The sequence below is a fragment of the Artemia franciscana genome, chromosome 17 (genome assembly GCF_032884065.1).
Source record: "Artemia franciscana chromosome 17, ASM3288406v1, whole genome shotgun sequence".
Lineage (NCBI taxonomy): Eukaryota > Metazoa > Arthropoda > Branchiopoda > Anostraca > Artemiidae > Artemia > Artemia franciscana.
The window spans coordinates 36168193-36182934 of record NC_088879.1 but is presented as its reverse complement, the minus strand read 5'-3'; the positions used below and the strand labels follow the sequence as shown (position 1 = coordinate 36182934).

At 33.9% G+C, this 14742-nt stretch overlaps 1 protein-coding gene across 1 annotated transcript in view; it reads right to left on the bottom strand.

The window, feature by feature from the left end:
* Nucleotides 1-6532: 6532 nt before the first annotated feature.
* LOC136037634 (uncharacterized) overlaps nt 6533-14742 on the bottom strand; it is a 28272-nt gene continuing 20062 nt past the window's right edge. Inside the window, exons 2-3 of the mRNA XM_065720342.1 lie at nt 12897-13137; nt 6533-7470 (exon numbers count right to left, since the gene is read on the bottom strand). Coding sequence (XP_065576414.1) covers nt 7211-7470; nt 12897-13137 — 501 coding nt within the window. The 3' untranslated portion in view covers nt 6533-7210. The remainder of the gene's footprint in view (nt 7471-12896; nt 13138-14742) is intronic.

Below are 14742 nucleotides of genomic sequence, written 5' to 3'. Positions count from 1 at the left end.
GTACTAGGGGACCCAGTTTCATTCGGCGAAAGAAAGACAGTTTTTTGGTCTCTTCTACAAAATTAAATAAAAAAAACAAGTTTTTTCAACTGAAAGTAAGGAGTGACATCAAAACTTAAAACGCACAGAAATTACTTCGTATATGAAAGAGGCTGCTTCCTCATCAACGCCCCGCTCTTTACGCTAAAGTTTGACTCTTTCTCTCAATTCTTCTTTCTAAAACAGTAAAAAACTTTAGCGTAAAGAGCGGGGCGTTGATGAGGAAGCAGCCTCTTTCATATACGAAGTAATTTCTGTGCGTTTTAAGTTTTGATGTCACTCCTTACTTTCAGTTGAAAAAACTTGTTTTTTTTATTTAATTTCTGAACGTTTTTGAATCAATGCATGTTTTGATTTTGGCTCTCCGCAGAGGAATAATCAAAACGAAATTTGCATATTTTTTTTTTTGGCTCAATGGCTTTCTCATAATTTTGATCGAATCATTTTGAGAAAAAAGAGCGGGGGACGAAGCCTAGTTGCCCCCCGATTTTTTGGTTAATTAAAAAGGCAACTAGAACTTTTAATTTTTTACGAATCTTTTTATTGGTAAAAGATTTACGTAACTTATAAATTAGCTTACGTAAAGAACTTGTGTATTCTCATGTTTTTATTACATATATGAGGGGATTCGCCCCATCGTCAGTACCTCGCTCTTTACACTAAAGCTTAAATTTTATCCCAATTCATTAAGAATGACCCCCCGAATCACAAAAGCCGTAGAATAAGTAGTTGAAATTACCGAAAATACTTTAGCGTAAAGAGCGAGGTATTAGAAGGAGGTGAGCCCCTCATATGGGTAATAATTTCTGTTTGTTTTAAGTTTTATTGCTGTTCCTTACTTCCAGCTGAAAAAGCTTTTTCACTTTTATTTTTTAATTGTTTTTTTTTAAAATAATGCTAGTAAATCCTGCTCTCCCTTCATGGAAATTTTCTTCTCCCATTACAAATTCTCGAAGGAAAGTTCCCCCAGCATATCCCCCTCTTCTCAACCCCTCCCAAAAACCAAAAAAATCCTCCTGAAAACGCCTGTATACTTCCCAATAACCATTACTATATGTAAGCACAGGTCAAAGTTTGTAACTTGTTGCCCCTCCCACGGGGACTGTTGGGGAGTAAGTCGTCCCCAAAGACATAGTTATAAGGTTTTTCGACTACGCTGAATAAAATGGCTATCTCAGAATTTTGATCCGTTGACTTTGGGAAAATAATTAGCGTGGGAGGGGGCCTAGGTGCCCTCCAATTTTTTTGGTCACTTAAAAAGGGCACTAGAACTTTTCATTTCCGTTAGAATGAACCCTCTTGCAACATTCTAGGACAACTGGGTCGATACGATCACCCCTGGGGAAAAAAAACAAAAAACAAAAAAACAAAAAAACAAATAAACACGCTTCCGTGATCTGCCTTCTGGCAAAAAATGCAAAATTCCACATTTTTGTAGATAGGAGCTCGAAACTTCTACAGTAGGGTTCTCTGATACGCTGAATCTGATGGTTTGATTTTCGTTAAGATTCTATGACTTTTAGGGGGCGTTTCCCCCTATTTTCTAAAATAACGCAAATTTTCTCAGGCTCGTAACTTTTGATGGGTAAGACTAAACTTGATGAAACTTATATATTTAAAACCAGCATTAAAATGCGATTCTTTTGATGTAGCTATTGGTATCAAAATTCCATTTTTTAGAGTTTTGGTTACTATTGAGCCGGGTCACTCCTTACTACAGTTCGTTACCACGAACTGTTTGACAACTTTGATTTTAAGGGTTTTGGACGTCTGGGTATTTGTGACAATATTCATCTGAAAAACGTTTTTCCAAAATTAATTATGACCCTTCCCAATTTTACCAGAGTTATTACTCGTGAGTTATCTAGATATTTTTTTTTCACAAAGAAAAACAGACAATTATCTTATTACGAAAAATCTTATCAAACGAACCATGGATAGACAGATAGGTCAGCGTATTTCAAAAGCCCAAGAGCCCATATATTCACAAAAAAAAAACAAAAAAAAAAACAAGGAAATCTTCAACAGAACAAATTACAAAGCATACAGAACATAATAAAAAGCAAAAAAATGCTTAATCTTGAGATTAAATAAAATAATTGTATAAATTTTTCCTTCTTTCTCTGGTATAAAAATTGTTATTGTAGTTTTTTTTACTTATTACAATACCTCTAACAATACTGCTCATGCTCAAGGCTCTTGACCTTCAGAAATCCCTAATTTCAGTCAGCATACAATGTATGAAATATATTAAAAGGGCTGGGAGGGGTAAACGGATTTTTTCAAAGTGAAATCCAGAGCCATCCCCATGATTTTTTTTGGAGAGGGGGGTGGGTCAAAACTTGAAAATGCATCCAAAGTTGTGCATATTTAATTTTGTTATGTTTTTACGAGTCGGACAAACCTGTCAGGAGGGGGTTTTGATCATACTCTCTTCTCTCCTGAATATGGCCTTGTCTAGATCGTTTGTTAATACCATAAAATGATAATACGTCAATTTCTTGAAAAAATGATAGTGCCGTCTTGGAATAAAATTTACAGATAAATCTATCTATATACAAATATACAATGACTACTCATTTAACAGACCCAACACATTCAGCTTTACAGACACAACATATAGACCCAACAGGCAGCTTTGTTTAGTTGATTAAATAAAAAAAAAAAACAAGTTTTTTGAAATGAAAGTAAGTAGCGACATTAAAACTTAAAACGAACAGAAATTCCTCCGTATATGAAAGGGGCTTTTCCTCACCGACACCCCGCTCCTTACGCTAAAGTTTTTTATTGTTTTAAAAAGTAGAGTTGCGAGAAAGAATCAAACTTTATCGCAAGGAGCGGGGTGTCGAGGAGGAAAAGCCCCTTTCATATAGGGAGTAATTTCTGTTCGTTTTAAGTTTTAATGTCGCTCCTTACTTTCATTTCAAAAAACTTGTTTTTTTTTATTTAATTTCTGAAAGTTTTTGAATTAATGCATGTCTGATTTTGGCTCTCCGTACATAAATTATTAAAATGAAATTTGTGTATTAATTCTTTTTTTTTGGCTAAATGGCTTTCTCTTAGTTTTGATCAGACGATTTTGAGAAATAAGGGGTGGGGAAGGAGGCCTCGTTGCCCTCCAATTTTTCGGTTACTTAAAAATTCAACTAGATCTTTTAATTTTTAACGAACGTTTTATTAGTAAACAAAATACGTAACTTCTAAGCAACCTAAAACGTTCATCTGGGGTATGTGAATGTCATGTGTATCGACGTCTATTTCAATAAATCGTTTTTTGGCGTCCTCAAAAGATGGGGCTAGAAAAAAAAAGTTGAAATCACTGTGATAAGTAAATTGTATGATGGTTGCACTTGGTATTGCTGAATTTCCAGGAAGAATTAGACAGCATTTAAATAATAAACTTTGATATTACAGAGATGCTTTAAGGTGTGCGTCCCCTCTCTGGGTTTCGTGGTATCATTTTTATGCGGTCCACCAGTTAATATTGACAATTTTACTATCATTCGATACCCGAGGTTCAGCTTTACCATTCTTCTAAATTATTTTCTTTCTTATTTTCTTTAACTTTGTTTTAGATTGAAAAACAGCTTAAAGGGCATTTAAAAATTTATTCTGTCTTGTGCTCTTTTGGAGTTTGTGCTATTGAATACTTCTTTCCAGGTTACATCCCATTTAAAAAATAACTAGATTTTAGAGATTATTTGGTTGATTAAGTGACTTTCTTGAAAAGTTCAGTGATTTGTGTGCTGACTTAGTGATTTTATTTTGGTTTAGGCAACATAAAAATAATTAAACATAGGGATTAATCACTAAGGCCGGTAATCCTGCTTCCCAGCCTCCTGTGACCCTTCAGCTAGTGTCAAAACCGTTCACCATTCGTGTACTTATTTTTTGTATCTTATGACGAACTCGCAGATTTATTATGTAAGTAAACAGAATAGAAATCCTGTAATGAACATATCCTGCAAATGCACAGATATCTTATGCAAATAAAGATGATATTGCTGCAGTTCAAGTTAACATCTGTAGAAATTTACGTAAGAAAAACCTGGCAACAAATACAACCCTCGCCAGATTTACTGAAATTCTTTGATCTTTTTTTTAAGAAAAAATATGATTCAAAAATCATTTTTCCTTCGAAGATTCTTATAAAATGCAAAAGATGACTACATAACTGAAAATCAAAATTGTTTTACTTGTAATTTTAATGTGAATTTGTTTGCATGGAATAAATACTACATAAAATAAAATACACCTTTCAAACAGTTCGTGGTAACGAACTGTAGTAAGGAGCGACCCGGCTCAATAGTAACCAAAACTCAAAAAAATTGAATTTTGATATCAATAGCTACACCAAAAGAATCGGATTTTAATGCTGATTTTAAATATATAAGTTTCATCAAGTTTAGTCTTACCCACCAAAAGTTACGAGCCTGAGCAAATTTGCCTTATTTAAGAAAATAGGGGGAAACACCCCCTAAAAGTCATATAATCTTAACGAAAATCACACCATCAGATTCAGCGTATCAGAAAACCCTACTGTAGAAGTTTCAAGCTCCTATCTACAAAAATGTGGAATTTTGTATTTTTTGCCAGAAGACAAATCACGGGTGCGCGTTTATTTGTTTGTTTTTTTTTGTTTTTTTTCCCAGGGGTCATCGTATCGACCAAGTGGTCCTAGAATGTCGCAAGAGGGCTCATTCTAACGGAAATGAAAAGTTCTAGTGCCCTTTTTAAGTGACCAAAAAAATTGGAGGGCATCTAGGCCCCCTCCCACGCTCATTTTTTTCTCAATGTCAACGGATCAAAATTTTGAGATAACCATTTTGTTTAGCATGGTCGAAAACCATAATAACTATGTATTTGGGGATGATTTACTCCCCCACAATCCCTGGGGGAGGGGCTGCAAGTTACAAACTTTGACCAGTGTTTACATATAGTAATGGTTATTGGGAAGTGTACAGACGTTTTCAGGGGGATTTTATTTTGTTCGGGGGGTGGGGCTTAGGGGAGGGGGTTACGTTGGAGGATCTTTCCTTGGAGGAATCTTTCATGGGGGAAGAAAAATTCAAGGAAAAGGGCGCATGATTTTCTAGCATTACAATTAGAAAACAATGAAAAATAAACATGAAAACGTTTTTTCAAATGAAAGGAAGGAGTAGCATTGAAACTTAAAACGAACAGAGATTATAACACATATGAGGGGTTCTAAAAATACTTTAGCATAAAGAGCGAGTGGCAAAGAGTCGAACTTTAGCGTAAAGAGCGAGGGATTGCGGAGGGGACAACCCATTTCATATACGGAGTAATTTCTGTTCGTTTTAAGTTTTAATGTCGCTCCTTACTTTCAGCTAAAAAAATTCGTTTTTTTTAATTAATCAAATGAAAGGAAGAAGTAGCATTGAAACTTAAAACGAACAGAGATTATTACGCATACGAGGGGTTCTAAAAATACTTTAGCATAAAGAGCGAGGTATTTAGGAGGAGATAAATACCTTTCTCTTTATGCTACAGTATTTTTAGTAATTTCAACTATTTATTCTACGGCCTTTCTGATTCAGGGGTCATTCTTAAAGAATTGGGACAAAACTTACGATTTAGTGTAAAGAGCGAGGTATTAACGAGGTCACAAACCCCCTCGTATACATAATAAAAAAATAAGGTTATGAAAGTTCGTTACGTAAGTTAATTCTTAAGTTACGTATATTTTTTTACTAATAAAAACGTTCGTTAAAAATTAAAAGTTCTAGTTGCCTTTTTAAGTAACCGAATAATTGGAGGGCAACCAGGCCTCCTTCTCCACCCCTTATTTCTCAAAATGGTCTGATCAAAACTAAGAGAAAGCCATTTAGCCAAAAAAGAATTAATATACAAATTTCATTTTAATAATTTATGTGCGGAGAGCCAAAACCAAGTATGCATTAATTCAAAAACGTTCAGAAATTAAATAACAACAAACTAATTTTTTTAGCTGAAAGTAAGGAGCGACATTAAAACTTAAAACGAACAGAAATTACTCCGTATATGAAATAGGTTGTCCCCTACGCAATCCCTCGCTTTTTACGCTAAAGTTTGACTCTTTGCCACAATTCTACTTTTTAAAACAATTAAAAGCTTTAGCGTAAATAGCGAGGGATAGAGGAGGGGACAACCTATTTCATATACGGAGTAATTTCTGTTCGTTTTAAGTTTTAATGTCGCTCCTTACTTTCAGCTAAAAAAATTAGTTTTTTTTATTTAATCCTATAATAAACGCAAAGAAGGTCTGAGGGCATATCATTGGTAGAACTCACCTATAAAGGGAATATGTTGAACTAGCACAATGTCAGTTCGCCACCTAACTGGAAGAGCTCAATACTACTCATGAATTAGACCAACTCGAGCAAAAATATAACTTAAATTCATGTTTTGTAATATGTATGGGAAGTGGGCACCTATAGTCAATCCTTTCAAATTAGACCCATTCCCTAATATTTCTAAATAAACCAAACAATTTCTGACGAAAATTCGTTTATTTCTCCACATTTTTCAATCACACTTTAACACTCGGTTTATTAATTCCAATCAGTGGCGTAATTACATCAAAATATTAGGGGCAGAGTTAGAGCAAAAATTCCCAAATCAAGTAAAAATAACAATGAAAACTGAAAAATGAGCCATATAGTTATATAGCCGTATAGAGCCATGAAGGTAAAGGTACACTAAAGAAAACTGATTCATTTCTGTCGAAGCTTGAATTATGCAGATTCATCTTATTTAATGGCGAAGACCATACTGCCTTTCCATAATACAAATACAAATTTCCTTAATACAAATTTTCCCAAGATGGTGAATGAACAAAACCTATTTGAATATTTCGGCCCTATATCTAAGGGTCGTCTTCAGCAAAGTAATGATGCCTACACTATTTAAAAAAATAAATTTTTAACCAAGAACTTTTATTGTAAGTGTGTTATTGTTTATTATTTCCTTTCCTGAAGATATTTGGTCAAAATATTCAAATAGGTTTTATTCATTCACTGTCTTAGGAAAAAAAAATCCTCATTATTCGCTCTTCTGTATTTGTATTAATCTAATTTTTGACAAGATTTTTAAGAAACTAAATTTCAGCTGGGAAAGAGGGGTAAGAATAGGTTTGGGAGGGGAAGTCCTCCCACTGCAATATAGGAAATTAAGCCCCTGATTCTAATATTCCAATATATTCAGTAAACAATACATTAAAAATATACCAAACTAAGCCTAAAGGTAGTGCTAAAACAAGAAATGGCAAACCTAATGCAATTCCAATGGGAAGTATGATAATTGCACCAACTAGTAAAATCAATCTTTCATAAAAATTTTGAAGGGTGAGCATCATCTGGGGTATGTGAATGTCATGTGTATCGACGTCTATTTCAATAAATCGTTTTTTGGCGTCCTCAAAAGATGGGGCTAGAAAAAAAAAAGTTGAAATCACTGTGATAAGTAAATTGTATGATGGTTGCACTTGGTATTGCTGAATTTCCAGGAAGAATTAGACAGCATTTAAATAATAAACTTTGATATTACAGAGATGCTTTAAGGTGTGCGTCCCCTCTCTGGGTTTTGTGGTATCATTTTTATGCGGTCCACCAGTTAATATTGACAATTTTACTATCATTCGATACCCGAGGTTCAGCTTTACCATTCTTCTAAATTATTTTCTTTCTTATTTTCTTTAACTTTGTTTTAGATTGAAAAACAGCTTAAAGGGCATTTAAAAATTTATTCTGTCTTGTGCTCTTTTGGAGTTTGCGCTATTGAACACTTCTTTCCAGGTTACATCCCATTTAAAAAATAACTAGATTTTAGAGATTATTTGGTTGATTAAGTGACTTTCTTGAAAAGTTCAGTGATTTGTGTGCTGACTTAGTGATTTTATTTTGGTTTAGGCAACATAAAAATAATTAAACATAGGGATTAATCACTAAGGCCGGTAATCCTGCTTCCCAGCCTCCTGTGACCCTTCAGCTAGTGTCAAAACCGTTCACCATTCGTGTACTTATTTTTTGTATCTTATGACGAACTCGCAGATTTATTATGTAAGTAAACAGAATAGAAATCCTGTAATGAACATATCCTGCAAATACACAGATATCTTATGCAAATAAAGAGGATATTGCCGCAGTTCAAGTTAACATCTGTAGAAATTTACGCAAGAAAAACCTGGCATCAAATACAACCCTCGCCAGATTTACTGAAACTCTTTGATCTTTTTTTTAAGAAAAAATATGATTCAAAAATCATTTTTCCTTCGAAGATTCTTATAAAATGCAAAAGATGACTACATAACTGAAAATAAAAATTGTTTTACTTGTAATTTTAATGTGAATTTATTTGCATGGAATAAATACTACATAAAATAAAATACACCTTTCAAACAGCTCGTGGTAACGAACTGTAGTAAGGAGCGACCCGGCTCAATAGTAACCAAAACTCTAAAAAATTGAATTTTGATATCAATAGCTACACCAAAAGAATCGGATTTTAATGCTGATTTTAAATATATAAGTTTCATCAAGTTTAGTCTTACTCACCAAAAGTTACGAGCCTGAGAAAATTTCCCTTATTTAAGAAAAAAGGGGGAAAACACCCCCTAAAAGTCATATAATCTTAACGAAAATCACACCATCAGATTCAGCGTATCAGAAAACCCTACTGTAGAAGTTTCAAGCTCCTATCTACAAAAATGTGGAATTTTGTATTTTTTGCCAGAAGACAGACAAATCACGGGTGCGTGTTTATTTGTTTGTTTTTTTTTGTTTTTTTTTCCCAGGGGTCATCGTATCGACCAAGTGGTCCTAGAATGTCGCAAGAGGGCTCATTCTAACGGAAATGAAAAGTTCTAGTGCCCTTTTTAAGTGACCAAAAAAATTGGAGGGCATCTAGGCCCCCTCCCACACTCATTTTTTTCTCAATGTCAACAGATCAAAATTTTGAGATAACCATTTTGTTTAGCATAGTCGAAAACCATAATAACTATGTATTTGGGGATGATTTACTCCCCCACAATCCCTGGGGGAGGGGCTGCAAGTTACAAACTTTGACCAGTGTTTACATATAGTAATGGTTATTGGGAAGTGTACAGACGTTTTCAGGGGGATTTTATTTTGTTTGGGGGGTGGGGATGAGGGGAGGGGGTTACGTTGGAGGATCTTTCCTTGGAGGAATCTGTCATGGGGGAAGAAAAATTCAAGGAAAAGGGCGCATGATTTTCTAGCATTACAATTAGAAAACAATGAAAAATAAACATGAAAACGTTTTTTCAAATGAAAGGAAGGAGTAGCATTGAAACTTAAAACGAACAGAGACTATAACGCATATGAGGGGTTCTAAAAATACTTTAGCATAAAGAGCGAGATATTTAGGAGGAGATAAATACCTCGCTCTTTATGCTAAAGTATTTTTAGTAATTTCAACTATTTATTCTACGGCCTTTCTGATTCAGGGGTCATTCTTAAAGAATTAGGACAAAACTTAAGATTTAGTGTAAAGAGCGAGGTATTAACGAGGATACAAACCCCTTTGTATACATAATAAAAATATAAGATTATGAAAGTTTGTTACGTAAGTTGCTAATTTATAAGTTACGTATAATTTTTACTAATAAAAACGTTCGTTAAAAATTAAAAGTTCTAGTTGCCTTTTTAAGCAACCGAAAAATTGGAGGGCAACTAGGCCTTCTTCTCCACCCCTTATTTCTCAAAATCGTCTGATCAAAACTAAGAGAAAGCCATTTAGCCAATAAAAGAATTAATATACAAATTTCATTTTAGTAATTTATGTGCGGAGAGCCAAAACCAAACATGCATTAATTTAAAAACGTTCAGAAATTAAATAAAAAAAACTAATTTTTTTAGCTGAAAGTAAGGAGCGACATTAAAACTTAAAACGAACAGAAATTACTCCGTATATAAAATGGTTTGTCCCCTCCGCAATCCCTCGCTCTTTACGCTAAAGTTTGATTCTTTGTCACAATTCTACTTTTTAAAACAATTAAAAACTTGACTCTTTGCCACAATTCTGCTTTTTAAAACAATTAAAAGCTTTAGCGTAAAGAGCGAGGCATTGCGGAGGGGACAAACCATTTTATATACGGAGTAATTTCTGTTCGTTTTAAGTTTTAATGTCGCTCCTTACTTTCAGCTAAAAAAATTAGTTTTTTTTTATTTAATACATACCACAGAATTAGATAATTTCTCAACCCACTTTGGCCTGCCATAACATAAAGAAAGAAAACGATCAAAAACGGGGTTTTTAAAGACCAAACGAAAATACTGCAGAAAACACAGAAAACGAGTATTTCGAGAGAACAACCACCTCTCTTCTTCAGCTTGAACAAAATAACGAAAAAAAGGAAAATACCGAAGGAAAAAAACCTGGAAAGTAGAACAAGACTAGTTAAAAACCAATGAAAAAAGAACCAAAAAATTCAAGATAAATAAAATTCTTCGGCATTCTTTTTGTTTATATTATTTTGTTCCTGCTAAAGATGAGAGGTGGTTGTTCTATCGAAATATTCGCTTTCTGTGCTTTCTGCAGCATCTTTGTTTGGCCTGTAAAAACCCCATTTTTGATCGTTTTCTTTCTATATACCATGGGGCTGGAATTCTTGCATTATATGTCTTCCACAGTTTTTAATTTTTTTAATATACTTTATTTTAAATGACACATAGACTTGGTCATGAGAGTGATCACTTTCACAGTGATTTCATGTGGGGGGGGGTCATATTCAGGTGGAACGTGCAAAGCATCGTGGAATTGTGTCAAGAGTTTTGGAGACCCTGCGTGGCGGAATTGTTTGAAGATGCACACCAGGTGGTGGGAACCCAACGCCCCCTCGGATCTCATAGTCTTCAATTTGTATTTTAGAGTTTAAAATAATTTAGAGTCAAAACAAAAATAATGAAAGAAGAGGAACACCAAGGATAAATAAAAAAACTTGACTAAACATCAAAGTTATAGAATGAGTTAGAAAGGGCAAGATCAAAGACAAGTCTTTTTTTCTAGTGAGATGTGGAAGATGACTGTATCCATCTCTCAAGTTTTCAGAAGAAGAAAACCATAGCAAAAAGAAACGAAAAAAGGTAAAGAAGTAAGTTTCAAAACAATAAAAGATGGGTAGAACTAAGAACAACCAGAAGCCAAAAAAGGAAAGGTAGACATAGTACCATGGAAAAAAGAAAAGGAAGGGATCGAGGACAAAGCCGTATCCAACATGGGGGGGGGATAGTTCCCAGGATTAACCTCCCTCCCCTGAAATGTTTGGCCGACTTGTAAAAACTTAGCAAAAATTCATATAAACGTTTTTTTTTGCGTTATTAAGTTTTCTTTATAAAAAATAAAGTGGAAAAAATGAATACGACCTTGGTTGTGGGGGTAAAGAAAATAACTCTATACAGTGGTTTGTCATCACCTTGATGTCAAAATAACGTGTGCTGTATTGTGCAACGAAGTTAAGAGCAAACCGCAAGTCCATAGCCCGTAGTTGTCTTTATATTTGGTTTTTTTGTTTTCAGTAAAGCGCTAGTTTTCTATAATCATACAAACAAAGGGAAGTATCATCAGTTTGTTAATTTGCCTTATATTTATCGATGAATGTTAGATAGACTATGAAGCCATAATTACTATCTTCATATTTTGTTTTTAAATCTGTATATAAGACCTATTTTTACCCCCCTCCCCCAGCTGAAATTTAGTTTCTTCAAAAAAATTGTCAAAAATAACATATATACAAATACAGAAGAGAGAATAATGAGAACTTTTTTTTCCCAAGACAGTAAATGAACAAAACCATCTAAATACAAATGTTAAAATTTTATATTTGTATATAAATTTTATCTGTTTTTACAAGTGGAAAATCAGTGGCGGGTGACAGAGTACATCGAAGCTATACAATTTGAGCTATATATTTCCAAATTAGAAGTAGTGGGGGTAAAGTGTTTCGACAGCATGATTGTTAGGATCAAATTGATCTGGGCTGTATCCAAGAGAGTAGAAAAAGAACTTATAAAACGTATTAAAATGTGTTTTATAAATTTTAAATTACGGCACACTCTGTCGAGTCAGACAAATATTTCGGGGGGAGATAGCTTATACGTCCTAACCCCTACTCTGAATACAGTTTTTAAATTGATCATGTTTAAAATTAGCCTGGTCCGTCTCTGGGATATCATTTATAAAAATTTAAGATATACCTTGCTCTGGGCAGCCTGCACATGAATTCATTATTGGAAATCTGAACAGAACACGAGTCTCACGGAGAACCTGGGTATGCCAAAGGGACTACATCTGTGTTTTGTATTAGGATGATCCTAATTGTCTTTAATAACCTATGTCATTAATGTTATTCTTAACACTAGAATTTATCCAGAGGCCTTGTTAGTCTTCTGTGATAGCAAGGTTAATACAACCCACAATCTATGGCCTCTTGACTTACCATTAAACAAATGGTAGAAGAACATTGAAAATGACTAAACTAATGAATAAATTTTTCAAATTTTGATGGCCATTATACTATGGTAGATGAAATCGTTTTATGAGATATAGTTGTTTAAAAAGATCACTTTAAGTAAATCAAGGATCATTGACAATTTTAGTTGTTTTATATGGAGGTATTTTAATTTTCTGCCCAAACATTTTACTTAACCGCTATATTTCTTTGTCTGGAGATTCAGCATTCATATATAAAAAGAGGAAAATGAAAAAACGTCGCAAGGTACCTAACCTAATGCAACAATATATATTTTTCTTGTGCTGTCCCTTAGCATTTTTGAAAAAAGACAAATAAACCGTCTTATTGTTTTTCTTTTGGGAAAGGGTAGGTGAGAAACACTTACACATAGCGATTTTGTCCGAGTTCAAAACTGCAGTAGTTGTTGTTTCAGTAGTTGGAATTTGCGTGGCTAAGTTTGGAGTGGCTCCAGCAATATTTAGAGCTAGGACCTCAGTCCCATATCTTCTAGTTGCGGCATTGTATAGAGCCTTTTTATTTTTCTTGGCTATTATGCACAAATTTCTGCTTACATTGCAAACTGTTCCGATTGGACAGTCTTGGTCTTCTGCACATTGTTTAAAAGCCTGAAATTAAAATATGATTTTAACAATTATGCTATTATGCATTAATAGTTCAATGCTCAGCCATCAAAAAATAAAAGTCCGGATCTGTACTTGGTACATCAACTACCCGATACCAGATCATATAAGCCAGGGCTTAGGAGATGTGGCGAAGTAACTCCAACTAACTTCGGTTGTGGTCAGGGGCCGAGCTCCAGCATTTTTATTAGGGACTAGAGGGGTCCACATACGGAGAATCAAGAGACTTTTGACTTGACTCGACTTTATTATACAAGAAACGATACATATAAATCTTATACAAAGGAGACAGGAAGGCAGCCCCTTTTGTTTCCTTTAACAATAGAGAGAGAAAAAAGAAGAAGGAATTACACCTCAATAACTCACACGGAGTACACAGAGAAAGGGAAAGAAAGAGAAGAAGAAGTGGAAAAAGTCGACTCGTGGAGACACGGATACGACATATAAATTAATCTATAAATAAATCACTTTACATTCAGTCCCATCTACTATAGACAGAATGAGTTTTCTCTTTCAATTTCTTTTTATATGCTTAGAATGATGGCGACTCTCTTATCAAATCAAATAGTTTATATTTATTGGCAATCTTAGGAAGTTGATATCGTAAACTTAGCCTTGATCTCTCATTTTTAATAAAAGGAAAAATAAACTTATTCCTTGCTCTTGATAAATGGCTATGTTCATTTTCAACCAAGAGTTTCATGCTGTTGAAAAAAATTATCCCTACGTTGGATTTCTAAAACCATATGCCTATATTAAGGTGAAAAATTTGTTGTAAATGAAGAATATCAAGCAATAAAAAAGATGTTTTAGTTTCAGATGATTATTTTGTCTTCCTAGGGTGTGTTAATAAAAAAGGTCCAGGATTCTTATTCCCTTGTTTTGGACAATTTGGAGTCTTCGTAAATGTGAACATGTCAACATCCAAACGGTCAGGCAATATTGAAAATAGCATTCCACCAATGAAAAATATAATTTTCTCATTATTTGGTAAGGAAACAGGAACTTAACTCTATGCAAACAACCGAGATTCGTGGACACTGTTGCCTCGAGTTTATTAATATGTGCCTTAAAAGACAGAGTTGAATCAATTGAGTCAAAAATATCTAAATACATTCACTCTTTTTATAAAGGAAGTTCCAATACTAATTAGTCAATTAGCATGAAACCAAGAATTTACATTAAAAGCAACAGTTTTGAGGGCCATTAGTAGGCCCTCTTCGTTGCCAACCTTCAAACTAATTGCTGTGTCATCTATAAACAATATTGGTAATTCATCGTCCGAAGGTATGCATTTTGGAAGGTCATTTATGTATAAAAAAAAAGTAACGGCCCCAAATACAGACCCATGTGGAACCTCAATATATTCTAAAGGAAAAATATGAGATAATTCCTCATCAACTTGGACTGTAAAACTTCTTTCTAATAAATATATAGATCTCTATATAGATATATAATACATCTCACTAACTCAAGAGCTATTCCACGAGTGCCTACATTTTCCAATCTATCAAAAAGAATTGAATGTTCTATTTTATCAAAAGCTTTTTTAATGTCAAAAAATATAGTTGCCACTAAATAACTATCATC